Source organism: Ambystoma mexicanum, chromosome 3p (assembly GCF_040938575.1).
Source record: "Ambystoma mexicanum isolate Mex_15411 chromosome 3p, UKY_AmexF1_1, whole genome shotgun sequence".
Taxonomy (NCBI): Eukaryota; Metazoa; Chordata; class Amphibia; order Caudata; family Ambystomatidae; genus Ambystoma; species Ambystoma mexicanum.
In genome coordinates this window covers 156,505,144-156,523,407 of record NC_090925.1, presented here as the reverse complement: position 1 = coordinate 156,523,407, position 18,264 = coordinate 156,505,144, and the positions used below count along the sequence as shown (strand labels likewise).

Here is an 18,264-nt window from a genome sequence, read left to right as displayed (position 1 = left end):
AGGCAACATCCATGTTGCTGCACGGGACGTTCTCCTCCTTAGAAGTCAGTTCCACGGCGATTCAGCCCCGCCGGCATGAGACAATCCTTGATGAAAAAACGAACGTTCCCGACGACCTTCTCCTCAGTTAACAGTTGTACTTTCAGTCAGTGTTGCCAGGTCGGACGGAAAATATAAGCTGAATGCCCTTCAAAAACAAGCCCAAAACAAGCTGACTCCCATCCAAATAAGCGGAAAAAACCAGCGTGCACCTAAAAAGTTGTGGAAAGGTCTCAAAAGTAAGAAACATAACACAACAAGAAAAACGTACATAGACAGAACACTGACATAGTGTGTTAGAACAACAATATTTTATTGCATGGTGACTAGAAGTCCCAGATTGCAAAATAATACGGCCCTGAAATATTTGTATTTATTGTTTTATATAGCGCCTTAATCCAAGGCGCTATATAATATTGTAACATGGCCAATTGGAAGCTGAAAAGAAACATGGCCTTCCTGAATACATCTTTCTGAGAAAATGTTGTATATAGATTCCAATAATCCTCTAACCCAGTCTTGCAAAAAAAAGATAAATAAATAAAGGATGTTAGTGGATAATGCGTCAGCACTGGGGATATCACCAGGATAATATTGCTATAGAGTGACGCCTGCTAAACTAAACCAATCCCCTTCTTTACATCTTTACATGTCAGTGTGTCTGCCTGCATGACAAAACTTTTAAAGTGCGCTTTTTTTGCATATGTTTAGGCATTTGGCATTGATGGGCCACCTGGTGGGCAAGTAACGATCCCATCAGTGCCAAACACTTAAGCATATTTAAAATACAGGGCGCACCCGAGAGCAAGACAAAGCAGCAATTGCCGTCAAATGCTGCCAGCAGCCCAGTGCAGGACGCTCTGTGCGACGTGTAATGGGCGTAACAGCAATATAAACAAGCCCAATCACACGCGCACAGACGGCCCAACAAGCGGACAAAAAACGCGACAAGCGACCTCCAAATATTATAAGCGACTTTGGGCAAAAACAAGCCCAAAGTCGCTTATAATAAGCGGACCTGGCAACACTGCTTTCAGTACTCGCGGGGGCGCTGCACTATGGGTAGAAGTAGCTGCCTAGCAGGGATGCGGGGGAGGGGCCGGGGTGTCAGGTCCAATCAAAATGTTTTTTTGAGTCAGGCAACATCTGTGTTGCCGCATGGGACTTCCTCCTCCTCGGAAGTCAGCTCCACTGCGATTCAGCCCCGCCGGCATGAGACAATCCTTGATGAAAAACGAACGTTCCTGACGATGTTCTCCTCTGTTAACAGTTGTACTTTCAGTACTTCCAGGTGCGCATTTTATTTAAAAACTGAGATCTCAATCATTTTGGTACCAGTCACAGCTTGTAGGTTTATTGTGTTTATCTTTTACCTATTGCGCTGTATGTTGGGTCCCAGGTTGCTACATATTCTGACTCGTACCTGTGTATGATATCACTAAGAGAGTGAGCACACTCTGGAGGGAAGCATTTTCGTGCTTTGAAACACTTGTGTATATGTGTGTTATAAAAGCCATAACACATGCATTGCTATTTTCAGAGAGAGAGAGCGCTGTTGGCTGAAGTCTGTCTACACTTTTTCAGCTGTGTGAGGAAGAGGAGGAGCATACTCCGCGGAGCGTAGCGGAGAGAGCAGAGTGTAAAGTGTTTGGGTGCGGGCATCCCGGTTGGGAGCACTCTGTGGCCGTTGAGCAGATTTTCATGCCAATGGTGGCACAGTGAGTACTATATCCCCATCAGATTCCGAAATAAGCAAGTGATTGTGACCGTCTGCAACGGAAACCTTTTATTCCTCACATATTCTTCTGTGGAAGACTTTGACAAGGCAGCGCACTGCAACTAATACAGTTTATTCACCTCGGCAACTGTGGGGAGGTTGCCCTTTGAGCTGAGTTTTCCTCTTTTTTTTTTTTTTTTAACTGTCTCCTTGGTCACTGCGGAGCTGAGTTCTTGGAGCCAAGGTGACAGAACATGACTGCGGCTAATAGGAGTGATTTAGAAGTCTATATTGCAGAAGTGCTATTAATAAGCTGGGAACAGTTGGCGAGCTACTTAAGGAATTCATAGTTCCACCGTGTTTTTATTAAATAAACATGAGAAAAGCATTACAACCTGAGAAGTGATGACAAGACTCTGTTAGATAATTATGTTTTATCAAACATTTTAGCGGAGAAATCTAAAGCTCCATCTGAACGAGAAAAAATGGCTGCATTCTATCCTCGGGTGCAAAATTACTCTCAGAGGCTGGCAGCAGTTCCAGCAGACTCAGAATCAGCTATGGCAACATTAGTAAATGAGGAAGTCACTGTTTGCAACATTTCTGGTTCCGTTTTGTCTGAGGTGAAGTGGCAGGCCATTTTATCTCTCATGGATGTTTGTATTAGTCTTGAGGAGGAGATGCTGGCGATTGACTTACCATCAACGAGACTAAGTATGCCGCCTACATTATTTGACTCTTCCGATACTCAAGAATCAGAATGTATCAGTAGTCCTACCAAAACAAACTATTCTATTAATGATGATCTACCAGAAACTGAAAGGTCAAAAATTACTATACAGTCTGGAGCCGATATAACAAATCCTTCCAGTTCAGAGAAAGATAGGATACATGACAAGATCATTGAAGCAGGGAGCAGTCCCTTGGTTGCGTTAAATGTAGTCTTGCTGTCTTTTATAAGGCTCTATGAGACAGCAGTGTTTGAAGTCAGATCAAATACCAACATATTGCATGAAATAAAAACACTACACATTATTAAAGGCTTAGGTACTGAGAATGTAACAATATGATATATATTTTATTATTATTTATTTATTTTTTAATTTAAAATGTTTTCACATTTTATTTACAACATTTCTTACATCCTTCATGAAAATATCCATGATTGTATAGGCCGAGTCATCCCAGCACCGGAAAGAAAAGAAGGAGAGAACGAAAAATACAGAATTGGAGAAGACAGAAAGAAGATATGATAAAGTCCACATCTATGCTTTCGTTAAGTCAATGTTCTGCAAGAATTGGGTCACTGCGATGGTTTTGTGCGTTCTCTCTCCCTCCATTAGGCGTTTCCACCAAAACTCCTCATCATAATGGGATATGCCCTCAAATAGGTGTAACATGTGAGTTGATCTCTCTTTTTCCAGTCCTATGCAGTCCAATAGGAGATGTCTGATGGTTTCCTTTTCATCTCTCTTATCACAAAAATGGCACAGGCTAGAGGTTGAGATCCCTCTGATTGCTCTAACTTCATTTGTGGAGATAATATTTAGCCGTGCTCTCATGAATGTTTGTCGCGATTGACGGTTTGGAAATGTCCTTAAGTATGTCCTTAAGTATGGTCTTGTATCATTCAATTTCCTGCTGATCAAAAGCAGGTGTGAGACTGATTTATATGCCACGGCTAAGTCCTGAGTTTTTATCCAGTCCCCTTTTATTTTTATTGCACACGAGTTTCAGAGCGTGATGAGGGAGGGTAACATGAGAGGACAAAAACAAGGATCTTACTAGGCCCAGTGACATTGAGATCGTGTAAGTGCAGGGAAGGGGGAAAGTGCAAGGGAGAGGGTAGAAATGGAAAGTGCTGAACAAGGCATAACAATAACAAAAGGTAGAGCAGCCAGCAAGGTGGCAACTGCAGGATTAAAGTGCAGACAAGGGGTGTTTGATAAGTGCCAGTAAGGGGTCTGTAGGGTAGCAGATACAGACCCAAGTGCAAGGGTTGCCGGGAGGTAGTGAGGCTGGGAGGGCATGGACCCGGGTCCGAAATCAGAGGGTAATACAGGTACACGGTGCAGAAGCAGACAGATCAGCAGGGGAGAGGAGGAGAAAAGGCAGAAGTAAAGCGGAAGGTCTTGCGGTGCTTCCGGAACCAGAGATCGTTTGCACTTTTCAGAGTTGCAGGGCGGCTGTTCCAGAGAGAGGCCGCAGCCGAGGAAAGAGATCTACCACCAACTTGTTGCTTGGAGAAGCGACTGACCCTGAGGGAGTTGGATGAGAAAAGAGTCTGAGTGGAAACATATTTTCAGAGGGGGTAGTTATGTTGTATAGTTAGGTTGCGCAAAACAGATTAATCAGTCATAGTATCCAATACTCTTTGACTAGGGTTCCTCTCTCATAACAAATCCAAAAGGAATAATGTCCGAAATGTGAATGATTTTAAATTCAAGTACAGCCGACACGTGTTTCGACCATCAGGTCGTTCTCAAGGCTGTTTGTAACAAAAAATAGTGATAGTTCAAACATCAACAAGTGATAGTAAATCATTTTAACATATTGGCATGTGATGAGTATACCCATCAATAGTTATGGCACAAGTGTTTGATACAAGTGCAATATTACATAGTAATTTGGTACCCATTATCCCAACCAAAATACATAGTTTATAAAAATCGGGTGCACATACCCATAATCAGGGGGCATATCATTTATTTTATAGCATCATGTCTTTCTTGCAGTATCTTGCGACATACGAGCATCAATATGCCTTTATTCCACATGCATTCATCATTTTACATTCCGATTTCTAATCTATATGAACATTATTCATGTTCCACATCTGTCATGTCATGACAACCCTACCTAACTTTCACTTTCAGCATTCACTCAGTTCTATACCTTACATGTAATAGGCTGTACATGACATGACAACCCCATCCAATGCTCTCTTTTTACTTTCTGCCGATATCTGCATCCGTGCACACTTTATCGGTTATCATGCTCATCATATTTTTATCGGCATATCACTTTTCTTGTGGTATCATGTTTGTCTGGCAGTCTCTTGCGCCATACGAGCATCAAAATGCCTTTACTCCATATTCACTCATCTTTTCTCATGTATCTGATCTCCAACTTACAGTATTTATACTGTCCTTACCGCTCTCTATCTGCCTTTTATCATATTTAAAAAAATAAATAAAAAATGTTTTTTTTTCCCAAACATTTTCATTATCTATTGCGGCAAATATGCGCGACATCAGACGCGAACATGGACAGTAGGTTTTCTGTGTTTGATAAGATAGATTGCTGCTGAGAAAGTCAAATTGATTAAGAAAACAGGGGGTGAATAAAGTCTATACTTGCAGAGATTCGTTCTGTGAAAAATAACTGGCTAAGAAATCATAAACTGAGTTGCTATATAGAGTTAAATCAAAAACTATTTGCAGATATCAAACACATTTCAAGAGTTTTATGGGCAAAATTGAACTTTAGATAAGAGGTGCAGGTCAGAAAACAATCTTCGTTGATATCAGAAAATTATTGGGTAAGGTTCTTTAGTGTGAAGTTCTGGCAGGACAACAAAAATGAAAAGGTGTTGAGGAAGATTGGTGTAATAGAGGATTGCAGATGGGATTGCAATTTTGATGAAGAGCTTATTGTATATAATTGAAAAGTTGCAGTTCTATAGCCTGTGCCCCGGATGGATAAACAGTCTTTTAAAAAACAACTCTTGTTGACGGAAATACTTAGTAGACTCTTCTCGAATATAACATGTAATCATCTACCCTCAACATGGCATGCTGTAACTGGTATACCAATCTATAAAAATGGGCCCAGAGAGGACCCGTACAGTTACAGACGAATTTCTTTGACGGGTGTACCGTCAAAGATTTTATCTGATATGATTCTATGGGAGGTCATGAAATGAATAAAAACAAATAAAATACTAAGTCCACTTCAAATGTGGTATAAAAAGGGAACAGGTATTATACTCAGTGGAAACACACTGCTATCATGTTAGGCACAGGCAAGAAAAGCCACAGGAAGAACGCTATATGTACCTACATTAGATCTGTCTCAAGCTTTTGACAATGTAGATTGTCAATTGCTGTGGGACAAGTTGAAAAACCTAGGCATACTCCAACTTATTCGGCTGTTACATTCCAACAACACTGTGAGATAAGATTGAATGCCGAGGGAGCATTATCAAGTGAATACCAGTCAACAAGGGTGTTCGTCAGGGATGTGTTTTGGCCCCAACATTTTTTAATTTACATGTCAGATTTGTGGTCATGGAGTTTGGAATGGAATATGTATGCTCCTAAAATAGCTGCCTTGAAAGTCAATATTATGGCATATGCAGATGACTTGTTGCTGGATTTTCCAGTAGCAGGTGTGTAGCAAGCTTTGAATGGAGTAGTAGGTTATCTTGAGAAGAATTTAACAGTGAAGCCTCAGAAGTCGAAGATTATGGCGATCTCAAAAAAGAGGGTGAGGAGAAAGTATAAATAGTATGTCAACAACTCGAGTGTTCAGGAAACAAATGAGTTCTGTTATCTTGGCTTCGTACTCTCCAATAGAAAAACACAAGAGGTTCAAAGGTTGAGACTTTGTACATCCCTAATTAAGACAATGTTTAGAAGGTTGTGTGCATAGTGGCTTAAACCATTTTTATAGATTAAAAGTAACATTGAGGGTTTTATATGGTATTGAATTCATCTCTTTTCCCCAACGGATCCTTTTTGACTTATTCGAGGGGCGTGTATTGAAGGAAGCCTTAAACATACCCAAGTTTGTCCCTATAACTGTAATAAGGCTGAGCTCGGATTACAATCTTGGTGGTCTATATATGGGATACATTACACACTGCAATCATATTTCTGATTCTTGTATCTGCTTAGATTCATATGCTGTGCATAGGCCGACATCTAGTGGAAGCTGCAGAGTACTACAGTTGTTGTGCTCGAAATTCAAAAAGGGACGTCGACAGGGCATTCCAGTGTGACAGGGCATTCCAGTGTGACATCGACTGTACCCATGGTCCTTTATGCGTCGTGGTCCCTCAGATTGTTATTTTTCTGACATGAGGTAACATGAAGTGTAGCAGGAGTACAGATGTATCCAAGCAGATCTGTATCAGACAAGCTCATAAGCATCAATGCGCCTTCTCTCCGCGGGGAGGAAGGGTGGGCACATGTGAATCTAAGCAGATACAAGCATCAGAAATACGATTACGGTGAGTAATCTATCCCTTCTGAGGCTTGTGTTATCTGCTTAGATTACATGCTGTGCATAGATTAGTGAGCAGTTTTAGGAGAAGGTGGTGTCTTAGAACCGCTTGTCCCACATGTGTATCTGTCTTGGAATGAGTGTCAATCCAGTAGTGCTGAGTGAAAGTGTTTACTGAGCTCCATGTAGCTGCTTTGCAAATGCTGTCTAAGGGGACATTTGCAATAAATGCCAGAGTAGCTCCTGTGCTCCTTGTCGAGTGAGCTCTCGGCATGAAAGGCTGTCTCTTGTCTGACAGGCAATAGCACATTTGTATGCACCAGACTATCCATCTGGAGAAGGCATTCTTGGAAATGCAATCCCCTTCTCTGCCTGGGGCTACGGAGACAAACAGTTGGTCTGTTTTCTTTAGCCATCTGGTCTTGTTAACATAGTAAAGAACCGCTCTCCTTACATCTAGTGTGTGGAGTTTTACCTCAGCTGAGCTTTGGGGGTTCTGGAAGAAAGCCGGAAGCTCCATGGACTGGTTCACATGAAATTTTGAGATTAATTTAGGAGAGAACCTAGGATGTGTCCGTAAAACCAGTTTGTTCTTGTGTATGACAAAGAAAGGATCCTGCACTGACAATGCTTGTATTTCACTAACTCTTCTTATGGAAGTAATAGCCACTAAGAAGCCAGTCTTGTAAGTCAGGTGTTTAAGACTTGACTTGTGCATTGGCTCGAAAGGGGGTCCCATGAGCTTAGCGAGTACTACATTGAGAAGCCAACCTGGCGGCGGGTTTGAAATTGGGGGTGGAGCCTCTTTACTCCTTCCATGAATGCCTTGATTACGCCACCTTCCACCATCATACCTTATTGTGTGAGGTGGTGTAAGCCGACAAGTCCGCCAGGTGGACCTTAATAGAGTTGAATACTAACCCAGAGTCTATGAAGTGGAGCATATAGTGTGGGAAGGGGTACATTCTATGGGGGTAATTTTTTTAGACAGGCACCAAATTATAAATCTCTTCCACTTGTCGAAATAACAGTGTCTAGTGTTAGGCTTTCGTGCCTCTTTAAGGATACCCATAAACCTCTGTGGTAGGTTGAGATGTCCGAACTCTGACTTCAGGAGCCATACTGCAAAGTTCATTGAGTGAGGTTGAGGGTGCACTGTTAATCCCCCGTGCTAGGTGATGGTCATGCACGGGAGCATGATGGGATCGCACATCACCAGTTTGCGCAGATCTGGATATCAAGGTTGTTTTGCCCACATAGGAGCAACTAGGATGAATGTCATTTGTTCCCTGTGGATCTTGTTCACCACTTTGTTCATTAGAGGAGTTGGGGGGGGGGAGCATAAGCACATTTCCCTGACCAATTCATCCATAGGGCGTTCCTCTTGGAGTCTAGCTGGGGGAATCTGGACGTGAAGTCTGGGCATTGACTGTTTTCGCTTGTAGCGAACAAGTCAATTGTGGGGAAACCCCATTGGGAGAATAGGTGTTCTACGACCTCTGTGTTTAGTTCCCATTTGTGTTCTTCGGGTAGGGGACCTGTGCTCAGTGAGTCTGCCAGAGAGTTGAGTTCCCCTGGAATGTGCTGTGACGATAGGAATATTTTCCGTTTGAGTGCCCATTCCCTTATTTGTTGCGCAAGCCTGGACAGATTTGGAGAACGTGTTCCCCCCTGTTTGTTGATGTAACTGATGTAAATATACTGTCAAGGTGTAATATGTAATGAAACGATGGTCTTCTAAGTTCTGTAAACTGCAACCATATCTAAGAATTTCACAGCGCCTAGCTGCCTCTGGGCTTTGTGCGCTTCACAAATTAATAAATAACACATCGCCGTAGTGCTGTCGGTCAGGGCTTGCACTGACTGGTTCGCTAGGTGTGACTCAAATGCCTGAAGGGCCTTGAACACTGCCAGTAGTTCCAGCAGATTGATATGGTTCTGTGCCGTGGAATGAGACCACAGACCCTGAGCTCTGTGACAAAGGTAATGAGCACCCCACCCGGCGAGTGAGGCTTCTGTCATCACAATTGCTTGCACTTCCGGATCGTGGAAGGGTTTCTCCCTTCAACAGATTTTCTCTTGTCCACCAGCGAAGGTTTTGTACTAGTGTTGGCGAAACGACCACTAGATCATTCCACTGACCGCTTGCCTGAGACCATTGTTTCGCCAACCACTCCTGCATTGGCGCATGCATGCGTGTGGTACCAGGTAAATGCAAGATGCCATCATGCCTAGCAAACGCATCGCTTTGTGTACGCTTATCTGGCGGCCGGCTTGATAACAAGGTATTTGCAGTAACATGTTTTGGACTCTTTCCTCTGATGGAAAGACCAACCCCTCTTCTGAGTTTATTACTGCTCCTAGGAACTGTTTGGTTGTGCTTGACACTAGGCCTGATTTTGTTCTTGTTTACGGAGAAGCCCAATTGAAAGAGAAGGTTGATAGTTCTTTGAATGTTTTGCCTGAAACATTGGGGAGACACCCCTGTAATCAGCCAGTCGTCCTAATAAGGGTACACTGGGATTGCCACCCTGCGCAGGTGTGCTGCCACCACCGCCAGTACATTTGTGAATACCCTTGGAGTAGATGCTATTCTAAAGGGCAGCACTTTGAACTGGTAGTGCTGGTTTGCTATCTTGAAACGCAAGAATCTTCTGTGCGCTGGGAACATTGACATATAAAAATAGGCATCTTTCATATCCAGTGTTGCCATGTAGTCCCCCTGCTTTAGCAGAGGGATTACTTCTTGTAGCCTAGTCATGCAGAACCTTTGTGGTTTGACACATTTGTTTGCAGGGCGTAAAACTAATACTGGGTGCATTGCTAGATCTTTCTTTGGCACAAGGAAGTAGGTTGAATGCATACCCTTGTTTACCTGGTTGGCCGGGACGATTTCTATGGCGTCCTTTTGGAGCAGCGTGGCGATTTCCTCGAGGAGGATGCGTTGGTCTTTTCTGGAGTGGGTTTTATAGCGCAGGGGATGGTTCTGGGGTTGCTCAAGGAGCTCCACACAATAACTGCCCGCCATGGTGGACAACACCCATTTGTCTGAGGCGATTCCCTCCCATGCATGGCTGAAGTTTGGAATGCGCCGTCCTACTGGAGAGACAGGGGAGGGCACCTGAAGCGGGTTGTCACAGTTTTGGAGGGGTGGCACCACCTCTAGAGGAGGAGCCCCTGCCCCGGCCGCGGGATCTGCACTGTCCCCTCTGGTAATTCTGAGAGGCCTGGCCTTGATTGTTCCCCCAGGATGTTCCCTGATTTTGATTGTAGCCTGACCCCTTTTGGGAATTTTGTCAGCGTGAGCGACCAAAATTATCATTACCCCTCTGGCCAGTGGATTTATTGGTTAACTGGCCCAATGACTTCTGTGTCTCATATTCCTCTTTAGCAGTTTTCAAGGCGTCCTCAACAGCCTTTCCAAAGAGTACGTTGGGCTCAATGGGCATATTGAGAAGTGTGTCTTGCGTCTCTTGCTTGAAGCCGGATTGGCATAACCAAGCGTGACGCTTAATGTTTCCTTCCGCAATAATTCTGCACGCGTTGTCTGCGGCTTCTAGATTACTCTTAACATGCAGCTTGAAACTGCCCTGCCTTTTGCTGCCACAAGGGCCAATTGTGTCTTAAGGGGTTCAGGGGCTGACGACAACAAAGCGGAGACCTCATCCCATTTATGGCGTTATAACTTTCCAAAAGAGTGGAGTTATTAGCTGTCTGTTAGGTTTAAATGTCATATAATTTTGTTTATATGTGTTACAGACCTTTGGAGTGTTTATTATGCTGTGTTCCCTTCATGCATACACATTCAGAGAATTCCTGCATCCTAGGATTCGCTAGGAATGTGTATGCACTGCATGCTTTGAACTGGCAGACAGTTTGCCTTGAGGACCTTAAGCTGAAGGTGCGCCTGCTGCCTGTGCATAGTTTAACTTCAATAAAGCCTTTTGTTAAACTCCTTACAGCGTCAGTCCTATCTCAACACTGGCGACGAGGACGAGCCCTACTTACACTCAGCTGTTCCCCGCCCGCAGCTGAGAAGGAAAGAAAAGGAAGGATAAAGCCAGCAGCACTCCCCTACTGAAGACTGCAGCACCCCGCTGTGCCCTACGAGCGCTGCTCCTCCCTACATGGGAGTTCAGAGCAGCGCACTCAGCATTTTGAGCCGGTGCACCAGGCGCTGCCCCACATTCCAGGTCAGAGGGTGTTGCCCATAAATAGGGGGTGGAGCCCACATCAGCATTGGAAAAGACTCCATACTCCCGTTCATGACGGAGTGTGTGTGTTTTCTCGTATGTGAACCACACAAGAGGTTTTATATATTTTGGGAAATGCTAAGGAAATCTCAAGGCCTCTAGGGGAAGTTTCCACCTGAAACAATTTCAAAGACTGCAGGTGGTTGCCCAGCAACTGGCACAGCCTTCTCCTGCAGGACAGAGTTTTGACATTCCATTTAGTTATTGTGATGCAACAAGTGGTTTTTTGCTGAGCACCCTGTTCAGAGCCCTGAGCAGATCATACCCTGCGCCGATGCCCATTGTGATGTCATAATTGACTGTGCTCATCACATCAAGTTCTTGGATTTTGTCAGGCTTTCCAGCTCATCCTCTTCTGCCATTGTTCAGTGTCAGACTGCAAGACCAAGAGCTCACCTCTGACTTTGACATAATGGCGGCAGCACCATTATGCACCATTCCTCTCCGAACCTGGGAGGGCCCCCAGTCAGATGGGACAGATGGGTCAAGATGTTCAAAAATAACATTGTTGCTATTGGGGGCGATAGGTATAGTTCTGCCAGGAAGAAGGCACTTCTTTTACACAATTTGGGTCGGAAGGGCACATTGTCTTCGATGGCCTCACACGTGTGGTGGAGGACGGATCTGGAGACACTGATGAGTATGTAATTACTTTGAAAAAGATGGAAGATCACTTTGAACCCAGGAAGAATGTGACATTTGAAAGACAACTTCTTTCAACGGGCACAGGACAGTGCAGAAAATGTGGAATCTTATGTGGCCCCCAACTGACTCACTCAGAACATTCATACACTGATGCACTCAACATTCTCCTGGCTGCATCATACATCACATTCTATTGGCAATCACTCCAGGCCAGTGACAAAGTACAAGACTATATATAACATCTCCCTTTCTTACCAGATTCAACCACAACATAACATCTCCCTTTCATACCGGATGTACCCACGCGTGACATCTCCCTTTCATATCAGGTTCATACACACAAACATCATCCTTTCATTCGGGGTGGAGGGAGGTCAGCCAAATGCACATCACTCGCCCACTCATAAATCTAAACACAACCAGAATCTCACACAGATGAACTACATGTAACAGATGGGGTGCTCCTGGCAGCACCGGAGGTCTTAAGCTTAAAACTATTACTAAAGGAACAATGGTGAATGCTTAACAGTAACTAATGCAGAAGTGCGCACTATATATATACAGAATGTACATTTGCCGGCAATAACCGAAGATTTTTTTATTTTTATTTATTTATTTATTTTTTTTTTTTTAAGGCACAACCCTTGTTCAGTCAGTTGGCCAAACTCTTTATGGTGCAACCCTTATTCAGTCAGCTGCCCAAACTCTTTCATGACGCAACCCTTATGCAGTCGGTTGGCCACTCAAGCATCTCACATTAGAGCGTACGCATATAACATATACCTCAAAAAAGAGTATACATACCGCCATATTTTTCTTTGTGGCTCTGGTGGAAATTTAAAATTCTCACCTGGCTTCAAATATCTCCAAGACTATTTGATTAGTACACATTAACAGGAATACCCATTAATTAGTACACATTAACAGCACTACCCTGCACCGCGACCATGAACTACAACACGTGTGTCATGGCCGGGATGGAACACATAACAGTGGGCCACAACATCACACAAACTGAGCAAGACAATGGCCCAAAGTCAATTGCAGGGTATCCAATGTAACTATTGTTTTGTTCAACAACTCTCCAAAGGGTAAATCAGACCCTTAACACCATAACCATAACATACATTATTGAGTATATAAACATTTCTTGATGATGGTGGAAATTTGAGAAAATAAAAAAATATATATATTATTATTGCTTTGTGCTTAAAAAAAAAATTAAATTCGTTTTTCCATTTATATTGATAAGTGTTGCATAAGTCCATGGTGGCTTTTCCAGATTCATTAAGAAAAAAAAAATCAAAATAAAGAAAAAAATGTAAATTGTCACGTTTGCATTATTGCCAAACATAATTCAATCCAAAATAATGATGCCAAGGGAAGGGGTTTCTCGTAGCTTATTTCACAAGTATGCTCCTTGCTCACGTTGTGCCTTTAGTTCCATTGATTTATATAATAATAAAGAAAATGTCTTGCAAAATGTTCCTTTCAGCTCCCCAAACTAAAGCTTTCTTAAGGTACGCAAACGGCAGCAAGTGTTTGCATATTTGCCAAAAACCATTAAATCCACTATTTTGGAGCCAACAGAAAATATATTTTCTTGTAGCTTCTTTTACTTATCTCCCCCACGTTGAAATTTCAGTTCTGTTGATAAAATAACATTTTGTCTTGCAAGTGTTCCTTCCTGCACCCAATACCACCAGTTTGTTTAAGGCAATCATTGAAATTATTCATTTCCCGGACATGTTTGCACGTCACGATGGCGAACTCAGCATCTTTTTTTTCTCCATTAACCCATATTAAGTTGAAGGAACGAAATTGCCATGCATCACAGGCTTCCATTGTCTGCTCCGCATTCCATGGATCACTATCACCCACTGAATGTTTACACGCGTCATCATTCAATAGAAGGGCTGGAGGAGGACAGACCTCACTGGGCCTGTGCTGTAACTATTACACGGAGCATTTTTTGAAATTCAGGCAGGATCTTTGATAAAATCAAACTCCAAACTTTATCCATGTTCATTCCACATGGGAGACAATGTTTAATACACACAAAAAACTTGGCACAACAAAAATCTCTTTCATTACGGGTTGTGCACTGCCTTTATGTATTATTTTCACAGTTAATATTCTGAGTGCATGGAGCTCTGGCGCCACCCAGTGGTTTGCAGAATGTACAGGGTGGTCAATGAAACTGTAAAATGCTCCCATGAAGTTATTGCATTTCATTGACACACACTACCCCCAACTCCTACGCTGAGAGTTATCTTTTTACTTATTAATTTGAACGGGGCTCAAAAAGTCAATTCCCAACTAGCAGGGCCCTTTTTGTCTCCATTAAGATCTCTGGGGCATATTCCTCTTTTTAGTTATTTATTTATTTTGCGCCTTTCCATGAGGGAACTCTGGGGAAATGTTTTTGGTTACTGGGGACCTCCCTCCCAGAGTCCAGTGGCACATTATACATTTTCAACCCTGGAGCTGGCAGGATGTTTATTTTTGAGTCTTTGGGGGAACGGTGGGTCACTCTTAGGCTGCTTCCCCCCCACAGCTCTCCTTACTGTACATTTTTGTAGCTGCAGCTCCTCAGTTGCACTCTGTCCTTTTAAGTTGTATTTGTCCATATTCCTGGGTTCTTTAACTCTCGTCGCCAATGTAATAAAGTCTCTTATTAGTCACAAGGGACACACAGACCAGCTGTGGAGACTGATGTTCTTCCAGGTATGCTTTATTGGTACAATATGTACAGTTACAGTTACTCTCGTATTTACAGTAGTCTGGATGACAGGACAAGGACAGGGATAGGTAGTACAGTACACATGAAGGAGAAGACCCACCGGCCAACCACTCACTCCAGCTCAGGCCCCCAACTGACTCACTCAGAACATTCATACACTGATGCACTCAACATTCTCCTGGCTGCATCATACATCACATTCTATTGGCAATCACTCCAGGCCAGTGACAAAGTACAAGACTATATATAACAGGACCTCACAGACTCCCTCATAAGGGACCAACTAGCGCGCTGCACCAACAGTCCCAGGGTACAAGAAAAGTTGCTTGCCAAGGATGTGTCGTTAGAGCAGGCGGTGGAGTTGACACGCTGCATTGAGCAAACCTCTCAATACATGAGGGCAATGAAAATTGACAAGCAATCATCACACAGCGTTGCACAAGGGGTATGTACAGTCATGCCAAAGAGGAAAGGGAATACCAGGAAGGAGTGGTGGAATCAGAGGTGCTCTAGATGTGGAAGTACCAGGCATTCATCAAATTTTCCATCCTGTGCCGCAAGAGTTGCAGAATGCTACAAGTGCAAGCGTCATTTTGCGAATATGTGTAAAGATGCTTTGGTGAATTGTCTTGAACAAAGACACAGAACAGCCCCTGCAAAGAATGCCAGATAAGCCGCCTGTCCAGGAGAGAAATGCTAGGCATGTGTTCCAGATTGATGCTGTATCAGGTGATGCCAAGGGACCAGTTGACTATTTCATGATTGATGGGTGTCAAATCAAGATGAAGGTGGATTTGTGTTCGCCTTGGACCATAATTTCAGGAGATACCTTCAAGAATATTCTAGGCAAGACTCCTGATCTTCTTCCCGCTGAAGTACAACCCTGCGGTTATGGAGACTCAGACATTGCTCTCATTGGCGAGTTTCATGGCACAGTATCTTAAAAAGGGAGAGAATGTTCGGCAAAAATTCTGCTTGCAAAGAAAGGAGCGTCATTACTGGGTTGGGAAGAGCAAAGGGTATTAGGTGTCCGTATACAAGCAAGTGCATCAGAACCTGTAACTATTGCGGACATTGAGGACAGGTGGTCCAAAGAGTTTCCTGAGGTTTTCACGTCCAGCCTAGGAAGGTTGAATGACTGAGCACAACATAAGGCTCAAGCCTAATGCACAGCCGGTGGTGCATAAAGTGAGGCCTGTTCCACTTAAACTTCGGCAACAACTCTGTGAGGAACTTCAGAGTTTAATTCGAAAAGGTGTGATTGAGCCCATCAATGGAACGGAATGGCTCTCCCCCTGTGGTCCTAGTAGCGAAAAACAATGGTAGCCTGAGACTATGTGTCGACCTCAGGGACCTTAACAAGAACATTTTCATTGAAAGGCACCCTCTACCCAGAATTTCTGAGACTCTGGCTACACTTGGTGAACCTAATTGGTTCTCAGTAATAGATCTCTCTGCAGCATATCACCATGTGCCGCTATCGGACAAATGTCAACATGTAACTGCTTTTGTCACTCCGGAGGGCACGTTCAAGTATTTGGGCATGCCTTTCGGACTAGCATCAGCTGCTTCCGTGTTTCAACGAGTCATGGAGGAAGTACTTAAAGGTCTGAAGAATGTTACTGTGTTTCAAGACAACATTTTGGTTTTTGCTAATTCAGAGGGTGAACATTTGGCATTGAGGAATGTTCTTCAAAGGTTGAAATATTCAGGGCTGACGGTACAAAGAGAAAAATGTCACATTGGTCTCAGGGAGGTTGAGTACCTGGGACACAGTGTCAGGTCATGGTATATCACCTAAAACCAATCTTGTGAAGAATATATGTGAAGTACCTCCACCTACCGATAAAGATCAACTCAGATCATTTATGGGTATGACAGAGTTCTATCATAAATTTGTGGAAAAATGTGCCACTATCTCAGCACCCCTAAGGAACTTATTGAAAAAAGGAGTGAGTTTCAAACGGGCTCCTGAGTGTCAGGAAGCGTTTGCTGCTATAAAGGAAGGGATATCAGGAGCACCATCTCTTGGTGGTTTTGTAAGCAGTAGGAAAACCGTGCTCACGGTCGATGCTAGTTTGATTGGGTTAGGAGCCTCATTGTACCAAGTGGACTTGGAGAAAGAATGTCAGGGGATTGCTTTTGCTTCCAGGAATCTGGGGGATGGGGCTGAATGCAATTATTCAGTAATAGAAAGAAGCATTAGCGGTGTACTGGGCCATTGTACATTTGAAGTTTTTTTTGTGGGGGCAAGAATTTTTGGTGAAGTCTGACCATAAACCGCTGGTTCAACTGTTAAGTAGCTGTGATTGGGCGAAAGGCTCTCCCAGGAGTGCTAGATTGATTGTGGGATTGCAAGGATACCATTTCAAGATTGTTCACATTCCAGGTAAAGAAAATGTGGTGGCTGATTGTCTGTCTAGAATGCCAGTGAAACACACTGAGGGCACATCAGAAATAGTCATTGAAGAATATATAACTATTTCAGACATGTCAACAGTTGCAGTGGGGAAAGATGAATGGCTAGAAGCAGATGCATGCAAGTGTTTCGCGCCTTGAAACACTTGTGTATAGGCGCGTTACAAATGCCATATCATATCCCATCTATCACCAGGGTGAAAGAGTGGACAATTAATGGGTGGCCCATCAGGGATGCCCTAGATAGGAATTCCGATCGTATGTATGAGGCGAAACAAGAGCTAAATTTGTCTGAAGATGGAATCAAACTCAGGAGAGGGTCCAAGATTATCCCTCCCTCAGGTATTAGGGCCCACTTAGTAGATCTGTCTCATCAAGGTCATCTGGGAATAAACCGTACCAAAAGATTGTTAAGATAATCGTATTGGTGGCCAGGCACGGACAGCATGATGGAAAAAAAGGTGAGGGGTTGTCATGAATATGAAAAAGCGGATAAAGGAAAAGTAGTCAGAGAAGTGCCGCTTCAAGTTCCATGTGAGCCATGGAAAAAATTAGATGTGGATATAATTGGCCCGATACAAGGTTTGGGCGATGGCTTTAGGTTTATGGTAGTACTTGTAGACTATCACACCAAGTGAGTTTAGTGGAAGGCTCTAAAAGAGGCCACTACGAATGAAATGGTCTCATTATTTGAAGAGGTGTTCCACAGAGAGGGCTTTCCCACAGAGATCATAACAGACAATGGGGTGCAGTTCTGTGCTCAGAGAATGAATGAATTCTTGGTCAGGTATGGTATCACACATTTGAGAACTGCGCTATACCACCCTAGAGCGAATGGATTGGTGGAGAGGGCCAATAGATTCATTAAAGGGGTATTCAGCTGGCTCTCAACTCAGGTCTTGAATGGTCGGAAGGGTTAAAAGAATTGGTGTGGAGTTATCGTATTACTCCACATTCCTTAACCAAGGTGTCACCTTTTGTCATTAAAAGGTAGGCAGCAAGCTACCAGGTTATGTCCTGGATGGCTAGAGGCATCAGGATGTATGAATGTAGATAAGACAGTAATGAATTTGTTTCATGATGCGCAGAATGAGTACAAACAGAGATTCGACTCTAATTTCAATGTAAAAGAGATGATGTTGTCGGGAGATTATGTGTTAATCAAAAACCCACGTTTTGGTGCGAAGTGTACAGAAAGCAAATTCCTAGGTCCCAAGAGAGTT

At 43.3% G+C, this 18,264-nt stretch overlaps 1 protein-coding gene across 3 annotated transcripts in view; it reads right to left on the bottom strand.

Moving 5' to 3' along the window:
- Positions 1 to 18,264, bottom strand: part of LOC138580187 (C-type lectin domain family 2 member L-like) — a 646,123-nt gene that overhangs the window by 158,958 nt on the left and 468,901 nt on the right. Inside the window, exon 5 of one of the 3 annotated variants that reach the window (XM_069650522.1) lies at positions 2,903 to 4,014. The exons of the other annotated variants lie outside the window; for them this stretch is intronic. Coding sequence (XP_069506623.1) covers positions 3,843 to 4,014 — 172 coding nt within the window. The 3' untranslated portion in view covers positions 2,903 to 3,842. Of the gene's footprint in view, positions 1 to 2,902; positions 4,015 to 18,264 lie in introns of those variants that run through there. 3 annotated transcript variants of the gene reach the window in all.